At 41.0% G+C, this 22245-nt stretch overlaps 2 protein-coding genes across 23 annotated transcripts in view; both read left to right on the top strand.

The window, feature by feature from the left end:
- UBAP2L (ubiquitin associated protein 2 like) overlaps positions 1–16279 on the top strand; it is a 52271-nt gene extending 35992 nt beyond the window's left edge. For 5 of the 21 annotated variants that reach the window (XM_080916168.1, XM_080916158.1, XM_080916173.1 and 2 more), the window contains 10 exons: positions 517–712; positions 795–883; positions 3157–3210; positions 5427–5508; positions 6212–6429; positions 7190–7295; positions 12076–12143; positions 13068–13265; positions 13679–13729; positions 14534–14946. In XM_080916168.1, coding sequence (XP_080772294.1) covers positions 517–712; positions 795–883; positions 3157–3210; positions 5427–5508; positions 6212–6429; positions 7190–7295; positions 12076–12143; positions 13068–13265; positions 13679–13729; positions 14534–14629 — 1158 coding nt within the window. In that variant the 3' untranslated portion in view covers positions 14630–14946. Of the gene's footprint in view, positions 1–516; positions 713–794; positions 884–3156; positions 3211–5426; positions 5509–6211; positions 6430–7189; positions 7296–8905; positions 9307–12075; positions 12144–13067; positions 13266–13678; positions 13730–14533; positions 14947–15295 lie in introns of those variants that run through there. The other 16 variants (XM_080916163.1, XM_080916177.1, XM_080916175.1 and 13 more) reach the window with 8 other exon arrangements.
- A 381-nt stretch (positions 16280–16660) lies between these two features.
- HAX1 (HCLS1 associated protein X-1) lies at positions 16661–20247 on the top strand. Of its 2 annotated transcripts, none has more exons than XM_080916455.1 (7): positions 16661–16894; positions 17401–17664; positions 17787–17997; positions 19387–19438; positions 19566–19672; positions 19796–19886; positions 19987–20247. In XM_080916455.1, the coding sequence occupies exons 1-7, from the start codon at positions 16842–16844 to the stop codon at positions 20070–20072; spliced, it is 864 nt and encodes a 287-aa protein (XP_080772581.1). In that variant the 5' UTR covers positions 16661–16841; the 3' UTR covers positions 20073–20247. The 2 variants fall into 2 exon arrangements, with proteins under 2 accessions (XP_080772581.1, XP_080772580.1); XM_080916454.1 differs by having other exon boundaries at positions 16671–16894; positions 17401–17660; positions 17810–17997.
- Positions 20248–22245: the final 1998 nt, after the last annotated feature.

The following is a 22245-nucleotide window of genomic DNA, read 5'->3' as shown; positions in this document are numbered from 1 at the left end:
TATCTTTATGGAAGTGGTGTCTAGCTGAATTACTTTATGGTTATAACTCCTTTTTTTAAGGAATTAAGCTAGGGTTACTTAGGGAAAGATGCTAAGCTATGAATGCTAAAGCTTTCTTAGGAGTCTCATTCCAAAACTACAAAATTTTAGTTTCAAAGTCTAAACTGGTACTTTCTTCCAGCTTATATTTAGCCTTGTATGTTGAACTAGTGAAACAAAGTGTGGAAAAGAAGGCTGTGATACAATTTTTAGTTCTAAGCTCTTCCCCCTTACTAATTGAAGGCATTGGTCCCTATGGAATTTGTCCCCACCCACTTTGCTGTTTTTCTGTGAAAGGTGATGATATTGGGCAGTTGTGAGGAACATGTAACTAAAGATTTTCTTTTATCTTGGCAGAGGGAATCCTGGTACCCTGGGTTGGCTTTTTTAATTTTAGATTTGATGGGGTCATAGATTGCTTATCTTATTAACCTGTTGCTAATCATTTCCTTTATCTCTTACTGTTCCCCTTTGAAGCATACAAGTGTGGAGGGTGAGGCGAATCTACATTCTTCCTCCAGCAGTTTCTCTACCACGTCCAGCACTGTCTCTGCACCTCCCCCAGTGGTCAGTGTCTCCTCCAGTCTGAATAGTGGCAGTAGTCTGGGCCTTAGCCTGGGCAGCAACTCTACTGTCACAGCCTCAACTCGAAGCTCAGTTGCTACAACTTCAGGTAGCTTTGCCTATGTGGTGGTATTCCTCTGGGATGGAGAAGATAGGAAATTGTATCACAGCATAAAAATGTTCTCTTTCAGGAAAAGCTCCTCCCAACCTTCCTCCTGGAGTCCCGCCATTGTTGCCTAATCCATATATTATGGCTCCAGGGCTGTTACATGCCTATCCGGTAAGTGGGACTGAAGGATCTTCTCCACAAAGTGAGGATGGTGTGACTCTTCTTTGTAGTTCTGGATTCAGATGGAAGACGATGATTAAAGCAGAATAAATAAATGGTACCCACATTTGCACAAACAGATTTTAATTGTGTGTGTGTGTGTGTGTGTGTGTGTGTGTGTGTGTACATGTGTACACCTGTTATGTGCTAAGATCAGAAAACTAGAGTTTCCTTTCCACCTTTATTCAGGTTCCAGTTTGGCTTGCATTGTTTGGTGGCAAGCCCCTTAACTACTAAACTATATCACTTGCCCAAAAACGTAACAGGATTTGTGTGTGTGTTTGCTTTTATGTATCTGGGGCTTTTTTTTTTTTTTTTAAACATGTATGTCATATATACCATGGTATGCCTGGTGCCTGTGTAGGCCAGCATTGGATCCCCTGGAATTCAAGTTACAGACAGTTGTAGACATCCCCATGTGGGTGCTAGGAATCAAACCTGAGTCCAATGGAAGAACAGCCAGTGCTCTTGAGATACAATTCCACCCTTCAAAATGTAATAATAGTTTTGTAGAGGAAGGACTAAACTTAGACAGGACCCTTTGCTGGACATTTTGTGTGAAGTATGATCTGGTCTTGAGCACCAAAGGCCAGAGTATGTGGTTTCTCGGTTTGGTTTTTCTATATTGCTATTGCTTCTCTACCTCTTTGAATTTTTACCTTTTCTGACCTATTTAGAACTCAAATCTAGAACTACCTTAACTGTGGGTACTCGGTACCCACTAAAATGAAAAATATAAAAATTCTATTTAAAAACACCTCTATTTTTGCTGGATGTATTGTCAAATGCCCTTAATCCTGGCACTTCGGAGGCAGAGGCAGGTATAGGCATCTCTCTGAGGTTTGAGCTCAGTCTGATCTACATAGAAAATTCCAGGGCAGCCAAAGCTAATTTGAAGACTAAATAAGAAAACTAAATTATTTAAGTTTTTTTTTTTTCTTTCAATTTCTTCAGCCAGGTGTGGTGACATTGTGTTTAATCCCAGCACTTTGGAGACAGAGGCAAGCCGACCTTTTGAGCTCAAGGCTTGTTTGGTCACCCAACTGTATTTTAGGCCAGCTAGCACTACACAATGAGACCCTATCTCAAAACAACAAAATGAAAAGGCCACCTATTCTTATGCTAGGGAAGAAGTTTAGATAATAGATAGATGAAATATCTAAATTGCACTCTCAACATTTTTATCTGTAGAGTTGGGGTCTCACTTTCTAGTGGCCTAGAACTTTGAAAGATCTGTTTCTTGTCTCTTGAGAGTTGGGTTTAAAGTCATGAGCCTCTGAGTCCCGCCTTTTGTTTTGTTTCGGTTGCTCTTTTATTAATTGGCAATTTCATACATATCTATAATATTTTGATCATAACCACCCTTTTATTCTCGTTTTCCTCTCATTCCTTCTTAAACTTCCCTTCTTCCCAACACTTCCCTCTTCCTACTTAGTATCTTTTTTTTCACATGCATGAATGTTCTGCCTGTGTTATGAATGTATACCATATGGAGGTCAGAAGAGAGCATTTAACTTAGAACTAGAATTATTCATGGTAATTGTCTTCTGGGTCCTGGGGCAACTGAACTCCTTGAAAGAACAAGTGTTCCTAATCACTGAGCCATCTCTAGCCCCACATTACTAAAAAATGTATTTCCATGTTTATGAATGTTTCATCTGTATACTGTATGTGTGTACTTGGTTCCCGTGGTGGACAGAAAAAGAGCATTGAATTCCCTCGAACTGGATTTACAGATGGGTGTAAGCCACCTTGTGTATATTGCGAATCAAACCTGCTTCCTCTGGAAGAGCAGCCAGTACTCATAACTGTTGATCTATCCCGCTAGCACCCATATTGAATACATTATAACAGTAACATTTTGTACCTAGAAATATGGGGAAATAAAAATAAAATGTGAATCCTTCAAATTTCAACCCAGGTGTTAAAGACTGCAAGAGACAGTGATTGCTCAATAGAAATTAAGGCCTGCTTTTCATTTACTTGAATCTACCCATTCTCCTCTACAGGTGCCCTGATGTCAGCCTAGTCTTTATATAGTATGTAGCTTAAGGAATGCTTTAACACCTTTTGTGAAGCATTTAATCTCTTTGTACTTTATTACTTTTAACTTGAAAACAAGGAAATAATCTGCCTTGTTCTAACAATAAGGATATATAATCTTTATCTTACCTTTTTGCTATAATCATGACTAGTTCCCATTAATGTTGTTAAATGTCTTGCAGCCACAAGTATATGGTTATGATGATTTACAGATGCTCCAGACAAGATTTCCATTGGTAAGTATTTGGTATAGAATTTTAGTAAAGAATTGGGGGATTGGGGTAGGTGCTTTGAGGCAGGGTTTTACTGTGTAGCCTTGGCTGTCTTTGAACTCACTCTGTAGATCAAGCTGGCCTCAAACACAAAGAAATCCATCTGCCTCTGCCTCCTCAGTGCTGGGATTAATGGTATGTGTCACCACTTCCAGGCAAAAACATTACAGTTAATGTAGAAGTCAGTTGTGGCTCAATGCCTGTAATCTCGTTTGTGAGAAGTGGGGGAAAGAAGACCAAGAGTTCAAAACATGCCTCAGTTATATAGTGAGTTCAAAACCAGCTTGGGCTACATTAACTCCTTTCTTTCAGGGTGAAAAAAACAAACAAAATAGATGGAAGAATTCTCAGATGTTCAGTCACTGTCACAAAGCTAGCTGTTTCTCAGTCTGTCTTCCCCCCACACACCATATATTTTATTATATGCATATATACTGGTAATTGAATTGGTACCAAAATACATGTCACATAGCTGCAGCTCAAATGGACTAATAAAACTGTTAACATGCTTCCTATCAATATAAATTTCCTGTTCTGTTTTTATTATCATTATCATTATGGTTGAACCTAGGACTTCATACATGTTAGTTCGATACTCTACTGCTGAGCTGTATTCCTACCCTTTCTTTTGAATAGTTGGAGAGGTATCTCACCATGGTTTTCCGGCTAGCCCTAATTCTCAATTCTCCTGCCTCAATTTCCTAAGTATCCAAGACTACAGTCGTTTATAGTGATAAATTATAGGTAAAGATCCTTGTCTTGCTTGTTTGCTTAGTTTGTAGTCTTTCTATGTAGTCCTAGCCATGTATTCTAAGTATTAGTATTAAAGGCATATGCACCACCTCTAACCCCTCTTTTTTTTCTAATTTTTTTCTCTGTCTCTCCTCTTATCCTTTTTACTGATGAGTTCCCCTAAATTCCCAAAATGGTGTACTTTCAACCTTTAATCTTAGTAAGGTGATTTTGACAATAGTAACAGGAGTAATTTGAATTAATGGGAGCTCTAGTCAGCTTATTCAGATGATCAGGATATTTTTAATGTCTTAAGGTTTTTTTATTTGTTTGTTTGGTTTGTTTTGGTTTTAGAGATAGGGTTTCAATGTGTTTTTCTCTAGTTATCTTGGAACTCCATTTGTAAACCATGCTGGCCTCAAGCTCTTAGAGAGCTGCCTGCCTCTGCCTCCTGAGTACTGGTATTAAGGGAATCAGTTACAATAGTCTTAGGACTTTTGTAGTGCCAGTGATCAAACCTAGGACCTTTTGCATTTTAGGCAAATGCTATACTTCAACCTTTTAGTTTCATTAAATAGCTCGGGCTGATGCTGAACTCACTTTATTTTAGAATGGCCTAAAACTTGGTAGTAGATTTACAAGCCAGCATCAACAGTATCAGATTGTGTTGTAATGATAACAGAATCTCACTAGGGTATCTGGCCTTGGTGATTGTCCTCCTTCAACCTTCAAAGTCTTAAAATGTTGGGATTGTTGGGAGCACCACCAACACACAGCTTTGGTTGTTTTGAGACAGGAGCTGGGTATGATGGTCCATGCCTTTAATCTCACCACTCAGTCTACATAGCCATAAATGTGTGTAGCCTTGGCTGGTCTAGAACTTGCTATGTAAACTATCCTAGTCTCAAGCTCTAAAGATCCACCTGCAGTACATAATGTCTTACAGGTACCAGAGGACCACAGGTACATATTGAGTGTATCCTGCTTTATCACTTTGCTCACCCACCCACATACCCTATTTCCTATTGGTACAGGCATGCCCATGGTCATACCTACCTTTTTACATGGATATTGGAGATCAAAGTAGTAAGCATTCTTACCTATTGAGTCAATCTCCACTCTCAGCTTCTTAAGCACGTCAGGAGAAAGAAGAACCTGTTTTTTCAAAATTAGCTGGGAAGATATTTTTTTTAAGATTAAACCTTATTGGTCCTGCTAGACCTTAATGAGCATATCCGTAGACCTTGTCTAACTCTACTCATGGCAGGGGGAGGGGGGAAGACAGTGTATTCAAGATTAATTCGAGTTCATATGAGTTCTAAAGCTATTAAATCAGTAATTGGGTAATTTGCAATACTCCAATTTCATGCTTCCTTTCATCTTTGTGGTTTTTTTTTATGATGAAGAGTGAGTAGAATTTAATCTCTGCTCTTTTATTTTGGTTCTAGGATTACTACAGTATCCCGTTTCCCACACCCACCACTCCACTTACTGGGAGGGATGGTAGCCTGGCCAGCAACCCTTACTCTGGTAGGATTGGGATAGAGCTGAATACAGGGAGATGTATGGGAAATTAAGATTTTTGGCAGAATTCTGAATTTTTTCCTCTCCACCCCCTATTGTCATAAATGTGATGAATCCAGGCTGAGAGTTTCATAATTCCATTATGACTATGGGCCTGTGACATCTTTGTATATTATCCCTTTCTATTGACTTATTTCCAGGCATTGTGGTTTTGGATATTAAATGCAGGTTTTCACCATGCTAAGCATAAACTCTAGTACTGAACTAGATTTCTAACTTTGGGTTTCTTTTGGGTTTTGTTTTTAGCTAGTCCACTTTTTCCCTGAAAGTATGATTGAATAAATTTTTGTTTGTTTTGGCATGTTTTTTTGTTTTTTCAAGACAGGGTTTCTCTATTGTAGGTAACCCTGGCTGTCCTAGAACTTACTTTGTAGCCCAGAGTAACCTCAAACTCACCTACCTTTGCCTCCTGAATGATGGGTTTAAAGGTGTATCTGCCCACCCCTATCTGACTAATTTTTGCCTGTTTTTACATGACTGATCAATCATTATCTTTTCATTTTCCCTCAATAATTGTCCTTCAAGCTTTGGAGAAACAAGGGTGAGATGGAGATGAAAGAAAACAAGGTGGCAGAGGAACATTGGGAGGTTTCATTCTGGGAGCCTCTTTACACATTGTAGAATGTACAGCTAGCCTTTCTTTTCATAGGTGACCTCACCAAGTTCGGCCGTGGGGATGCCTCCTCCCCAGCTCCAGCCACAACCTTGGCCCAACCCCAACAGAACCAGACGCAGACTCACCACACCACGCAGCAGACATTCCTGAACCCGGCGCTGCCTCCTGGCTATAGTTACACCAGTCTGCCATACTACACAGGGGTCCCGGGCCTTCCCAGCACCTTCCAGTATGGGCCTGCTGTGTTCCCTGTGAGTAGCTGACTGGTTGTAGTCTCCTCGTTGTAAAGGATCCCAATTCTGGACACCGCCTTAGTTGCTTTCACAGTTATATGACTCCTTAGAAATAAGTGAGGATTACTTGTATATAACTTGTACCTTTGGCCCATTTCTGGCCTGAGAAGAAAGGGTATGGGATTTTTCATTAGGGCAAGAATTGCCTGATTGCTGAATTATCCAAAAGAGGATTGTCATACTGTTTTTGCTGCCCCTCTTTCCCTATAACCATTGTCTCTTTATTTCTAAACCACTCTTACCTTTTTGATTTCTTGGGCCAATTCTGAAAATATTAGTGTATCAGTTACTTTTTTGTTTTAAAATACCATGACTAAGAGCAACTCACAGTAGAACGTTGATGTTTGGGTTACAGGTTGAAGGGGAGAGTCCATAATGGTGAGGTGCCAGGAGCAGGAAGTAGTAGAGAGATGACGAATTGTAGGGCAGGGCTACAAAACCTTCAGATCCTATCCCACTAATACACTTCCTCCAGCAAGGCTCCATCTCCTAAAGATTCCATAATCTCAAGGAATGAGGAGCCAGATTTTAAAATACGTGAGCATCTATGAAGGGTGGGCCTTTTCTCATTCAACCATCAGGAAGGATCCCATTTCACTGTTCAATCTGTGACTGGACTACGTTACAATAGGTATCTATCTAAATGTCCAATCTTTGGAGTAGGACAATTGAGACAGATGCTATATGTTGCATCTTTCTGTCCTTTTTTTTTCTTCAGGTGGCTCCTACCTCTTCCAAGCAGCATGGTGTGAATGTCAGTGTGAATGCCTCGGCCACCCCTTTCCAACAGCCAAGTGGATATGGGTCTCATGGATACAACACTGGTAAGTTCCCTTTGACCCTGGCTCAGTGGTCTGTAGGATGTGTAAATCCTTAGGAAAAGACCCTCTGAAAGTGAGTCGTCAGTAAGGATATGCAATTTTTGACATACAATTGTCATTGTTTGGCTGGCTTAGGTGTCTTCTAAGAAGAGTTTCTGCTAGGACTTGTATCCACTGTTCAATGGGAATGATCAAAAGGTTTGTGTTGGCTGATCCGAGTTTAAGAAATAAAGCAAGGACCCCAGGTTTCTCTGAAACGACAGTGAGGAAAATGGTAGTATGCATGTCACTGAGAGTTGAAGAATACTGAAGAAAAGAGATAGATAAGTTCCTACTAACAGGCTGTACACAGTTTGGCATAAATGTGTTTATATCACTAATTTTGTTGCATGACTCCCCTTTTTAATTCTCTAGCTAGAAGACCTACAATGTGGAGAACAACAAGTATAGATGATTGACTACTTATTAGAGTGAGACTTGACCCCTTAGGTTTCTTGGTGTGTATAGCTGGTCGTGTTGCTATTGCACATCTGATGGCACAGAAGGAAGTGTATGGATTTTAGAGACACACATGGCCTCTTGCTTCTATACTTGATGTCTTGCTTTACTTTTGGAAACAGAAAAGATTTTATTTTTGTAGGGTTTTGTTGTTGTTCTTGTGTTGTTGAATTTTAATTTTTTTTTAATTTGGTTTATTTGTTTTTGTGAAACAGGGTCTATGTAGCCCTGTCTGTTCTGGAACTCATATAAACCAGGGTGACCTGGAATCCACGAATTTGTCTGCCTCTGCTTCCAGAGTGCTGGGACTAAAAGTGTACACCTCTCTCCACATCTGGCTTGTTTGTTTTTGTTTTTTGTTTTGTTTTGCTTTTGAGACAAGGTCTCTATGAAGCCTAGGCTTGCTTCAAGTTTGTGGCAATCCTTTTGCCACTATCTCCTGAGTAATGGTGTAGTATGTATAGGCCCATATCTGGTTCTAGGAGAAGACTAGAAACAATTCCATGTAATTTTTATAAATGACTTTTAGGTAAATCTAGGGGAGTTGGTTGGTGCAGTTGCTAAGGGGTAAGCATTGAGTTGTCTTTAAGCTTGTCAGTTTTACATTTTTATGTAAATAAAATCCCATTGTTTTATGGGATTTAGAGGAAGCAACCAGTGGCCTTCACTTTTCTTCGGGCTCTGGGTGGGTAACTAACCAAGCTTTTCAGTAATTGTAGAACTGAGCACAGAAAGACTGGGTCATGATACACATTTTAAAAATCTTGACGAACCACCGAGATTTAATACCCATACCCCTTATGGCCACTCCTCTCACTGAGCAAGACCTAGCCTAATCTTTGGATAGAGAGGTATAAACTTTTTGACTTGGAATGACTTCTCCCCAAATTTAGCACTATGTTTAAGAACTAAGTGGTCCAGTTACAAATATTTTAAAGGGCATGTGATTGATGAAAGTTTGAATCTGATTCTGAAACTTCTAGCTTCTTACCTACCTTAAGATTTCAGAAATCTTTAAGAACCCCCAGTTCCCAACCCCCAACAGAGGGCTCTTATCATTTTGTTCCTCATCAACCTCTAAATTCATTTATCTTTATGTATTTGATTCCTTTTAGGAAGAAAATATCCACCCCCTTACAAGCATTTCTGGACGGCTGAGAGCTAATTTGGCCCAAGCCTGGGGGCTGTGTTTTGTGTGTGTGTATAAATTTGCACTGAAGTCTTGTTTCAGAAACCAGACCACTGAGGAGAGCCTGCTGAGCTGAGGCCATGGCCTGCGTGGCTTGGGGAAATGAGTTGGTGGATACCTTCTGGGCTTTTGAACTTGCCCCTTCCCAATTCCCTCTCCCCCCAAGTGTCTGACCCTGTCTTACCCATTTTGAGTTCGAGCGGTGCAGCACCTCTGAAGCATCAATGCACACACCTGCTGTTGCTTTTGATTTCTGGAAGGCATGTAGTTCCAACTTGTAACAAAATATTTGTAGTCTTCAATAAACTGTGGTATTTCTTTAGCTAACTCTGCGTTCTTTCCGTGCATGTCTTTCTGGACACTAGGAGTCAATGCTGTATTGTGGATAAAGGGTGGAGGGTGGCTTTTTTCAGTAAATCCCCAGTATAGTCAAAGAGCTGTTAGTGTTTTAGTATAGTGGTTTTTATTTGGGTGGAGGGAAAACAGCCTGTTTCCAGCCTATTGATTGGTTGGTAAAGCTATTTATAAATAAAAACAAAATGATTTCCCATGCTTTTATGTCTTTACTTTTTCATATAGATCATCATATAGCCTCTGTCATAGGCTGAGGAGAAAGGACAAAATGTTAGGGTGTCATGTCATTGTGAAAGGCAAAAGAGGTAGTATTCAAAGCTATTGTTAGGGAATTATCATCCAAGTCTACATCTAGTTCTCAAAGGCTGACTGGCTGCCTGATAGCTGATCAGGTCATTAGTGATCACTTAGTTGATGACTCAGGCTTTGTGGGACCTGTGCTAGCCTGGAACATGGTCCTTTGACAGCTTTTCAGAGATTACGTCTTTTATTTGTGGATGTAGCCAAAGGTCTATGGGAGATGTTTGGTTAGTCATTCTGGCAGAAAATTTGATCTCCATGCACTCACTGAATGGTACACTATCAGCCTTTGGTGTATAGCATAAATTTGAACAATTAGACCACCACTCTTGGTTAACTGTAACCAGATATTCAGCTTTCCTTTTGTAGTTCCTACACCTCTGATCCCATAGAGTTTAACCAATTTATAAATATTGAGGTGGGGTAGGCAGGACAGGTGGGGTAGGATAAAGAGCAGAACTCTAATTAGGCTCTCTGGAATAACTAGCAAAAATAGAAAAACCAATGCCTGATTTTTTTTTTTTAATAGAGGCTATTACAGCTACTCTACAGAATTTCTCTCCCTCTGGCCCAGTTTCTAGTTCCTTCTATCTTCTATGCAATTTTAAATCTCTGAACCTAAACTTTTTAGGTAAAAAACAAAACAAGGTAGAAACTTGCTAGAACTAAGCTAACTCCTTATCACCCATCTTAAGAATTTAGTTAGTAATTCTCCTACCCTAGCTTCTCTTTGTAGATGGTAGCCAAACCAGCTAAATGTACTTATCTAGTAATGATAAGTCATTTTCTCCTTGATTTTTTTTCCTTTAAAATATTTATTTATATCTTGGCTTATCTCCCTTCTACATCAAACCTCTCACTACCTTTGGCCCCTTTCATAACTGAATTTAAAGTTATGTCTGCTACCCATTGTTATGTTAGAAATCTGGAGTCTGAAAAGGGGGAAAAAATCTGCTACCTCCAAAAGAGTTTGTTGTATTGTTCTCTTTGTGTACTCTGTGCCTTCTGAGTATGCAGGTAATCTTGCTTTATTTCTGTGGTTCTGTCTTTTTACCCCCTCCTAGATTGTATTTGTTTCTTCTGATGGGCACTGTCTGAACTTGTGTTGTGTTAGGGTTTAACAGTTAAATTCTTTTCCCTTGGTGCTAGAGGTCAAACCCTGGTCCTTCTACTGACTACAAAAGCACTTAATCCTTGACTAATAAATCTTTAACCCTTGAAGAAAATCATTCTATTGGAAGCTTCTAAAGTTGTGAACTTAACTGCTAAAGGCTGCCTTTGTTCTAGGGGTTGGTTAGGAAAATTTGAGTTACGGAATTTGTATGGAGACTGTTGAATTGTGAGTGAATGGAGGATTCCTTTTGATTTTTGTCATTAATACATTTCTTCTCAGGAAAACAAAACAAAACTCCCACCAGAGTGCTCCCAAATAAAAGAATAATGTACCTCTGGAGGCAAGAATTTAAGAGCATAGGAATGCAATCTTTCTGGTTTCCTTTTTATCTTTGCAGGAACTGATAATATACTTTTTCAAATGTGAATTAAATTTCTAGTTTAATTAACTTCACATTTTTGTTTAAAATGTCTCTAGTGAGATGCTAGATGGTCCCATGGCTTTTATTGTCTTCTTGATTTATTGACTTAAACCCTCAGAATAAAAGAGTATATTAGTAAGGTCATTTCAGCTTGAGAACAAATTAAAATGGATTATACCACTATAGGCTCCTTTGAATTCTGGTGGTATGGCATTTTTCTACAGGAAACATGAGTTCGGTATAGATTAAAGCTTATTTCATGGACAAGCAGAAGTAATGAAAATGACATTGTTTCTACATTCTGTATAGGCTTAAAAACTACCCCTTACTATGTCCTCCCCATGCTCCATGTCACTAAAATTATAGGACTAGAAATTCATCTGTGTCAGTCCTTTGCTTTATAAGGATATTAATCTAGAATTCCTACAACCAGAAAAGTAAGACTTAAGTAAACTGAGATTCTAATAAGTGCTCTGGGGACTGCACTAGACTATTTTTACTTAAAAATTAAGAATTTTGAGTACTGAAGTGTGTATAGAACAGAAAGAGCCAAATTACCCATCTAAAAGGGCACAATCAAGAGTTTGAGTAGACTGGTTCACAATGGACACTAAACTTATATCCTTTTGCTTAGAGATCATACACTACTGAGATTTTGCTAATAGCCCCTGCTTCCCTCAAAAAGCAGCTCACACATATATTCCATACATATTATCTATAAAAGACAAAAGAGTTCTTAAGCAGCATTTGTGTCATGAATTCTGACATCTCAGAACTGAACTAAAAGTGGAAAAATATGCCAAAATTCCTTTACAGTGTCATAGCTAGAAAGACTGCAGACATCACCGCTTCCTAGGAACAGAGACTAGGCTGATAACAGCTAATCCTCTCTTTCCTCCTCCACTAGGTGTTTCAGTCACCTCCAGTAACACGGGTGTGCCAGATATCTCGGGTTCTGTGTACTCCAAAACCCAGGTAGGTACCTGGTCTGGATGAAAGTAGAAAGAGACATAGAAGAGGTGGAGTTGAAGTTAGAACAACCCTCAGGAGGGATGTCAGGAACCTGTCCTAACTTCTAAAAATGAATTGTCTCTATTTTCTAGAATTGTCTTCAGTTTCTCTAGAACTTTAAATTTAGCCCTCTGAGGGGGGGGAAAATGAGAAATTACAAGGGCAAGTATCTTAATGTAGTGCTGCTGGCCCGTTGACAACTTTGCAAGAGAATAAATACCAGAATGAAGTGAAAGTAGTTGGTTTCATTCTTTGTAACTCTATAACCAAAAGTGGGAATGAATTGAGGTGTTTGTTACTAAGTACCTACAGATATATCTGTTGTCTATCATTTTTATATCCTAACAAGATACTCATTTCTTCTAATATATCTAAGGAGTTTTAATTTACGCTAAACTACAGAGGCAGGAAAGCCCAGACTATTCAGCAAATTTCTCTATATTCTCACGAAATTATTTTTCCTATTTATTTTGAGGAAGGGTTTCACTTTATAGTTCTAGCTGACCTAGAACTCATTGATTAGACCAGACTAGTCTCTAAGATCCACCTGCTTCCCAAGTGATTGGGATTAAGAGTACACTATCACGTCTGGCCGATGTAAGACTTCACGGCATACTCTAACAGTCATTTTCCTGCTTGGTCCTTATGACAAGGACTCAGCAGTATTTTATTTAAGAGGAAACTGAGGTTGAGTATTTAAATTGCCTAGGATCATGGAGCTAGGAAAAGGCAGAGCTAGAACTAAGACTTGTGAATATTTGAGTTGAGGCATGCTATTGCTTCTGACCATGGCTACTTTCTGAGGATAAAGGTGTTTGGCCTCAGAAAGTCCTAGGATTCTTCTAATGATCTCATTTTACTATTTTCCCTCCTGTTCTCCTGGGATAGCAGTCCTTTGAGAAACAAGGGTTTCATTCCGGTACTCCTGCTGCCTCCTTCAACTTGCCTTCAGCCCTAGGAAGTGGAGGACCCATCAATCCAGCCACAGCTGCTGCCTACCCACCTGCCCCCTTTATGCACATTCTGACCCCACATCAGCAGCCACACTCTCAGATCCTTCACCATCACCTGCAGCAGGATGGCCAGGTAACAGCCCTTCCCCATCTCTCCTTTCCCTTCCTCTTCCTTCCTATCCCTTATAACTACCTCCCTTTTCCTTTTCTTAACCTTCCTTACCACCACCTTCACCCAGCCCTCACCAGTGCCAGCCAGGGGCACACAGCACATACAGACACAAGCGCACATAACACAAGCAGTTAGCAAAGGAAACATGAAAGAATGGGACAGATTGAAACCCTTTTGTTCAGTTCCTTTGGTACCTTTCTCCACCACCTCCCATGGCACAGTTGTCCTCATCCTGTCAGACCTGGGTCACACCTTCCCTCTAACCTCTCCCAGCCTTCTCCCCTCCCTGACATTATAGCTTTCCCTGCTAACAGTGGAGTTCTATTGTCAAAAGTTTGTCCCTTTATTTTCCATATATCCTGGTTCTGCCTCAGCTACCATATTTGCAGATGATTCTCTGTTGCCAGCGCCAGCAGGAGGAGCAGGTAATGAAACTGAATAATATGCTTGAACCAACCTTTTTAGTCCCCATTTCACCTCCACAGCCTCAGATAACTTGAAAAGCCTACCCAATCACAAATCGGGATACACAAACAGAAACACTATGCTAAGCTCTCTGGCTTCCCCGTCCTCTCTCTTCCTTCCCCCCTCAACACCCTCTTTATCTTTCTACCCTCCCCAACTCTGGAAAACACTTGGTTACTAGAATGGAAATGATTCTTGGGGCAGCATCTGGAGCCTGATGCCTCAGGTCTTTGTGGCTTTGAATTGGTTTCACATTAATTAATGTGTGGTGGTGGGTGTATCTGAAGGGTGGTAAAAGAGACCTTTTAAGATCCCCAACATAGATGGCTGGGCAACTAAAATAGGGCTTTGTTGCTCTCAAAGATAGCTTTATATGTTTCGGCATTCACAGAGATAAGTGACAATGTAAGCCTGTGATCACTCACTTTGAGAAGGTCAGAATTCTCATAGTTGCTTTTTAGACCAGGGCAGTGGGTCGTGGGGAGACAACTGAATAAGAATAGAACAAACTCACCGTCTTATCTCCAAAGTTTCCTTGTCCACTTTTCATTTTCCTCTACTTTATGGTTAAGAAAAAGTCACCTTGTAAATGAGTCTATGTAGACCAAAGTTTCTGTGCTTGAAAAGTAAGCTTCATAGTAGGTTCTAAGTAAAAGAAGTGAGAGAGCGTGACTGTTTGCACATTTCCACTTGAAGATGTTACAGATTGGTCCCACTAACTAGACACCTTTTTCCTCCCCCATAACCCTCCCATTCCCCTGCAGACGGGCAGCGGGCAACGTAGCCAGACCAGCTCCATCCCGCAGAAGCCCCAGACCAACAAGTCTGCCTACAACAGCTACAGCTGGGGGGCCAACTGAGGCCCTGACCCTCTTCTCCTGTCCCATCTTCTGAGAGGGCTTCTCAGCCTGGAAACTATGGAAACAGCATCAAAGAGAGAAAAGAATGTGGGGCGATTCCGCTGCTCCACACCCCCAGCGGCCCATCCCACACCTCAGCTTCATGTCTGTCCCATCCCTATACCATCCCACCCTGTTGTATGTATTATAGGATTTGTATTTTCTTCCCTCCCCTCCTCTTCCTTCTTTCTCTTTGCATTCAAGATTATGAAACTTTGCTGTGGGCCCTGCCTTTCCTTCACTTCCTCCTATTCACCCTGGTGGTGTATGGATGAGATGGGAAGGTGAAACCCCTCCCCCACCCCAAATATATATTAGCCCAACAGCCCTAAGTCGTCTCCTTTATTATTAGGAAAACCAAACCACACACACACACACACACACACACACACACACACACACTCACATACACACAAAAAAAATGGTGTCATAAATATGAACAGCATTGTCAGATGGATTAGTTTAAGTGGTTTTCTTTTTGTACTGTGTCCTCAAATTTAATGGATTAATGTGTCTTGTATATATATATATATATATATACATACATATATATATATATAAAAAGGAGAAAAAAAAAAAAAAAACAAACCTCTACCTTCAGCCTCTGCCCATTCTTGCTCCGTCTAGGATATCCTCACTCTCGTCGATGACCAGCTTGGTGAATAAGTATTACCGTACCAACTGGGCCTCTTCTAGCAGGCTCGAAGGCTGTGGAATAAAGTGAAATCTTTGCCCTTTAAGAACTCTCACCTTAATGTGCTAATATTTTACCCTTAAGGGGATTCCTTTTACATCCTGTGACCGGAAAGAACCACAAAAGTCATTTCTTCTAGAAACTGCCTCATCTACAGCAAGTTTCAGGAAGTGAAGGGGGGAAGGAGCTAAGGACATTGAAAAAGAAAAGGACCTTGTGGGAATCTAAGCATAATTTTAAAGGATTCTGAAATCAGAAGCCAGCATTACCTGCTGGTTGGCAGAACTAAATCTTAGGACCCTTTTTTCTTTAGAGGAGTATCTATTCAGTGTGACTTTGAAATGCCTAAATTTTGGGAAAGGAGCAGATTGTGGTAGAGCAAGACTTGGAGTGGAGACATAGTGCAGTAAAAGGTTTTGGACTTAAATTATATGGAAAGAGAAGTTTTCTTTGTAAGAACCCATATTGCCAAGGACTCAAGAGATCCTGTTTCAGCCTTCCAAAACTGCAAGTATCCTCTGTGCTGGGGTGGGGAGGGGGGTTTATTTTGAGTCAGAGCCTCACTGTATCTCTGGTTTGCCTGAAAGTGTGTGGAGCAGATGGAGACCCGCCTACCGTTACCTCCCCAGTGAATTAAAGAATTAAAGAGTACCATCAAATTTCATAACTGCACGGTCTTTCCAACGCTTGAATCTTCTCATACCTGCCTAGTCTACAAATTTTGCCTTGTTGGTTGCCATCTATAAAAAGCAGCAGTGTGTGGTGGCAACCGCCTTTAATCCCAGAATTTGGTCCCCTCTGAGTTTGTCCCCCCCCCCCCCCCTTGGTCGAGTTCAAGGACAGCCAGAACTACCTACCCTTTGTTGAAAAAAAAAAAGCAATCTTTAAAACTCTCCCTACTAGATGAAGAGATTCCTAGCATCTTTATTCAGCAGTAGGGAAATCGCGGTGTAAGGATCTTGGTAAAGCACATCGCCTAACCTAGTTAGTAGACGTTAGCTACGTCAGTCTAGAAACAACACACGGCGGGAGGTGTTCAGTATTAGGCTTCACCTACGTCAGTCTAGAAACTAAACACAAGGTGGGGGGGTGTTTTCTGATCCTGGGTGAAGCAGGCCTGAGTAAACAGGCCACTCCCTCTGGCCGCTACCTCAGACCCTCCAGAGAGAAACGGAAACACCCCCTGGGGCCTGGCAGATAGGCAGGAAGAAGAATCACCTAGAAGGGATGTGATCCTTGGACAATGGGAATTTCGCACGCCCTCACTCAAAACTGAAATGTAGCATATAGAAGCTTCGCGTCTGAGGAGCGGCCTCAGCCCCGCCTCTTCCTCCTCCGGGTTACAGCTTTTACGACAACGCCGCACCGTAGGCTTGCTTTCCAGCAGCGAACGCTGAACCGTGACGGGGTAGCGTAAGTTGGTGGTCTCGTGTTGCCCATGGGCTGCAGAGGTTCAAAATTTCTAGTACCCCTACGGGAATGAGCGTCTTTGATCTTTTCCGAGGCTTTTTCGGCTTCCCTGGATCTCGGAGGTGAGAATAGTTATGGGGGGGGGGTTTTGGTGGACACTTGACCCCTTCATATTTTTGGAAGGTTTTCTTTCCCGCCCCCTTCAAGTCCTACCAAGAGGTCAAAGATCGCATTCTTGAGTACTCACCCCGCCACTGTAATCAAAGCGGTGGTTAAGAGGACAGAAACGGCACCTTTCTCCAAACGAGTGATGCAACAGGGACCTGGGCGGAGAAAACAATGGGGGAAAGAGGACCATGAGCAAGTCATTGGGCGATTAATAGTGGGCAGGATGACCCTGAAGGAAAAACCATGGGGCGTCATTTTGGAGCTGTTGGGAGGTGCGGAGAGACTCTGTTTAGAAATAATACAAAACTCTAGTAGATCCATCAGTGTTGTATTGAAACCAAATCTTCAGTGTTTTCTTCAGCTGCCCAGACCCCTCTTTGGCCCGTTTTGCTGCCCTTGGGTTAATTTTATGGCTTAGACAGTGTTGAAGTCTTCGTGGCTTACCTGCCTCCATTCTTAGCCACAGAGAACCTTTTTTTGGAGGGATGACTCGAGATGATGACGATGATGATGACGATGAAGAGGAGGAAGACAGAGGCGCGAGGGGTCGAGAGAGCTATGCGTTTGATGATTCTCGTCCTACAGAGGAATTCGGTTTCAGCTTCAGCCCCAGAGGAGGGATGCGATTCCACGGCAACTTTGGCTTTGATGATCTAGTACGAGATTTTAATAGCATCTTCAGCGAGATGGGGGCCTGGACCTTGCCTTCCCACTCTCCTGGTGTGTGAACTTCCCTGAGGGAGAACCTATGGGTTTAACAGAACTTGCAGAGTAGTTGGGGATGGATAATCTGCAGAAGTTGATTTTTTAAAGATTTAAAGTGTTTTAAGGCCTTTCCTATCCCAGAATCACCTACCAACTTTCTACAGAACTTCCAGGTCCTGAGTCAGAAACACCTGGTGAGAGATTGCGGGAGGGGCAGACACTTCGAGACTCAATGCTTAAGTACCCAGATAGTCACCAGCCCAGGATCTTTGAGGGGGTCTTGGAGAGTCATGCAAAACCTGAATCCTCCAAACCAGCTCCAGATTGGGGGTCCCAGGGACCTTTTCATAGGGTGAGTACTCTTGCCTGCACCTGAACTGTAAACCCTTACTGGAATCTTAGAGATGAGTTGGAAATCGAGCCCATCCGATTAGTGCATTTATCTGGGTTTTTTTCTTTATTGGGATTTTTGTTTTTAAACTTAACTTCACTGTGTATATTTTGAGATCTGCCTGCCTGTGCCTCTGGATTAAATGTGTACCACCACACCTAGTCTAAGTATGTGAGTGTTTTGTTTGCTTCAATGTCTCTGTACCACATGTACCGTTTGCCCACAGTGGTCAAAAAAAGATATTGAATCCCCTGGAACTCAAGTTTTGTATGATCATAAGCCACCATGCTCTTGCTGAGAACTATAAACTATGATCTTCTGCAAGAATGTCTCCTCCCCTCTCTCCTTATTTTGTTTGTTTATGTATTTTGAAGCAGGGTTTCTGTAGTATTGGTTAACCTGGAACTTGCTATGTAGACCATGCTGGCCTTAAACTCAGGGATCTGTCTGCCTCTGAGTTTGTTAGTTGGGATTTTTTTTATTGTTTGTTGTTTTTAAGATTTACTTATCTTTGGGCTGGAGAGATGGTTCAGTGGTTAAGAGCACTGACTGCTCTTCCAGAGGTCCTGAGTTCAATTCCCAGCAACCACATGGTGGCTCACAACCATCTGTAATGGGATCTGACGCCCTCTTCTGGTGTGTCTGAAGACAGGTACAAGTGTACTCATATAAATAAAATGTATGTATGTGTATGTATGTGTGCCTGTGTGAGTTTGTATTACCATGTTGGTATAGATGCTTGTGGTGATGAGGTGCTGAATCCCCTGGAGCTCTGAGCTGCTTGATGTCCTCTAGAAGAGCAGCTAGTGGGCTGGAGAGGTAGTTCAATGGTTAAGAGCACTGAGTGCTCTTCCAGAGATCCTGAGTTCAATTTCTGGCAACCACATGGTGGCTCACAACTATCTGTAATGGGATCTGATGATTTATTCTGGTGTGTCTGAAGAGAGCTACAGTATACTCACATAAAATAAATAAATCTTAAAAAAAAAAAAAAAAGGCAGCTAGTGTTTTTAACCTATGAGCCTTCTTTCCAACCCCATTGCTTCTGTTCTGTTTTTTACAGTACTGGAACTAGACTAGAATACAAAGGGGAAAAATGGAAATATTGTGCGCTTTTAAAAATTTCTAGTTTCAATTCTTGGTTAAGAAAGAACCTTAAGAGTGCAGAAAAGAATTTCAGGAATTCTTCTTAGTAGAAATCATATAAAACTAAGGAAGAAAGTGTAACTACAAGCTGCCCAAATGACAGTGTTTCTGGGGTTTTGGAACTAGGGTGGAGTATGGGCTCTCTGACCTTCAAGTTTAAGATTGAAAGGTGTCTTTTCACTGATTTTGTGGCTTCTTCTACAGTTGGACGATACATGGCCTGTGAGTCCCCATTCTAGAGCCAGAGAGGACAAGGGTGAGTGTAGAGGGAGGCACATCTACCTTGCCCTTCTCCTCAAGTTCTCTAAAGTTCCTTCCTGAAACACTTGTCTAATTTTCTTCCCTCCACTCTCTCCTGGCTTGTCATCTCTCTCCCCCTCCAGATCTTGACTCCCAGGTTTCCCAGGAAGGTCTGGGTCCACTTCTTCAACCCCAACCCAAATCATATTTCAAAAGCATCTCTGTGACCAAGATAACAAAGCCAGATGGGGTAAGTTGAGAGAAAGAAGTTTTAAAAAACCGGCCAGATAATGCTCTGGAGAAAGGGACCAATAGAAGGATATGCCAACCTCAACATAGTGCTGTTAGGAATATGATGGTACTTTTCTTACAGACGGTGGAGGAACGCCGCACTGTGGTAGACAGTGAGGGCCGGAGAGAGACCACTGTGACCCATCAGGAAGCCCATGACAGCTCCAGAAGTGGTAAGTTAAGAGCATGGCTCTAAAGGCCCAGCTCTTATTTTGGGGAAAGACTATGCCTACCTTTTGATAATTTTTTTTCTCTTGTTGGCATGTTTCTTAGATCCAGACTCTCAAAGATCTTCAGCTTTGGATGATCCTTTTTCCATCCTGGACTTGCTCTTAGGACGTTGGTTTCGGTCCCGATAGCTTTCTTAAACTTCAGAAGCCTTCAGGTCCTTCTCACTCCCTTCCTGTTGCCCATTGCCAATAAGAGTAGCCTCTTCTGTCATCCTGGGATCTTAAATGTATGAAACAGTTAGTTGACCTCATGCCAGTCTGTCATTCATCCGAACTGACCAATAAAGCCTTTATTTATGCTAGATGTCTTGGTCTTGGTTTTGTTAAGATTCTTTTAATTCTCAGATCATCCAGTGCTTGTAAAATTGTCTTGGCTTATGACTCTATTTTGTGTGTGTACAGCAGGGGAGGTTTACACATGTAGAAGTCAAGACAACATGTGAGAGTTGATTCTTTCCACAGCGTAGGTTCTGGGAACTCAAGTCAGGGTCTCAGGCTTAGCAGCAGACTCTTTTACTCACTAACATATCTCACCAGCTCTTTATTAAATATTTCTTCTGTTTCCAAAACAAGATATAAAAAATTGGAGTAAGACACAAAAAGAAATATTACGGAGGAAATAGTTAATTACAGTAGCATTTCTACAAAAAGTAAGCCAGGAGGTATTTATATAAAATGAGATTACTGCTTCCCTAAATATAAGAACACTAACTCAATAATTCATGAGAGAAATTGCACTCTGGCCAAACAGGGTTTTTTGTTTTTAAAACATGGCCTTACTGTTATGCTTCTGATTTCCTGGAGCTCCTTAGTAGACCTCAAAGACCTGTCTTAATCTGCTTCCTGAGGCTGGGATCAAAGATGTTTGCCACCACTCATGTGCAATTATTTTTATTAATTTTAATGTTAGAAAAATTATAACCAAAAAACAACATTTTTTAAATTAAAAATTCTTTAGCTAAACTGAAGTTACTTTTTAAAAAAAAATTTGAGACAGGATCTTAATATAGCCCAGTTATTCTAAAACTCCATATGTAGTTCCAGGATAACCAGGGCTATACAGAGAAACAAAGCAAGGCAAAAAGCATCATAATCAAGGAAAAGACATGGAAATTTAAAAACAAAAAACTGGGCTGGAGAGATGGCTCTGCAGTTAAGAGCACTGACTGCTCTTCCAGAGGTCCCAGCAACCACATGGTGGCTCACAACCATCTGAGATCTGATGCCCTCTGCTGGTGTGTCTGACAGCTACAGTATACTCACATAAAATAAATCTTTAAATTGCCTGGCAGTCAGTATCTGAGACCAGTCTGGTCTGGTTTACAGAGTGAGTTCCAGAACTGCCAGGGCTACACAGAGAAACTCTGTTACAAACAAAATCTGTTTCTTTGTTTCCTTATGTCTTTTTGGAAATAAAATCTTCTTTATCTTTGCATAGTGTGCACTGTTGGTTTTCTTTTTTTTTCTTTTTCTTTTTCTTTTTTTAATCTCTTCTAAACCAAGATTAAGATGGTACTCTTAGAGTTAGCTGGTAAATTTTTGTTATTATTTGTTCTTAAATTCACATGAGCTCTGCAGTGGCGATTTGGGCCTTTGAGGCAAAGAACCTTTAACATGAACCATGTTTCTAGACCTGATGCACTTTTCATATTTGTACTTTTTCTTTTAGGTCTCTTTTTTTTTTAAGATTTTATTTTATTTATACGAGTACACTGTAACTGTCCTCAGACACACCAGAAGAGGGCATCAAATGCCATTACAGATGGTTGTGAGCCACCATGTGGTTGTTGGGAATTGAACTCAGGTCCTCTGGAAGAGCAGTCAGTGCTCTTAACCACTGAGCCATCGCTCCAGCCCCCACTTTTAGGTCTCTTTAAGTTCTGGATTTTATCTTTTTTTTAAGTATTTATTTTATGTATGTGGGAACACTGTCTCTGTCTTAAGACATACCAGACGCGGGCATCAGATCCCATTACAAATGGTTGTGAGCCACCGTGTGGTTGCTGGGAATTGAACTAAGCTGTCTCTCCAGCCCAGATTTTATCTATGGCATAAATCAAGAAACCAAGTTTATTTTTTCCCATTTAGAAAAAAGTATACTGCTGATCATATAAGTATTTATAAATGACTTAACTGGAGGTGGTTTGATGGTGTATGCTTTTAATCCCAGCATTTGGAAGGCAGAGTTATAAGTGTCTTTCTGAGTTTGAGGTCGACCTGATCTACATACTATTTTATGTCTGCGTGCATGTGTGAATAGCATGTGTATGCCTGGTGCCTGTAAAGGTCAGAAGAGAACATG

The sequence above is a fragment of the Micromys minutus genome, assembly GCF_963924665.1.
Source record: "Micromys minutus genome assembly, chromosome: 4".
NCBI lineage: Eukaryota > Metazoa > Chordata > Mammalia > Rodentia > Muridae > Micromys > Micromys minutus.
Note: the sequence above shows the minus strand (reverse complement) of the source record. Positions and strands in the feature narration are given on the sequence as shown.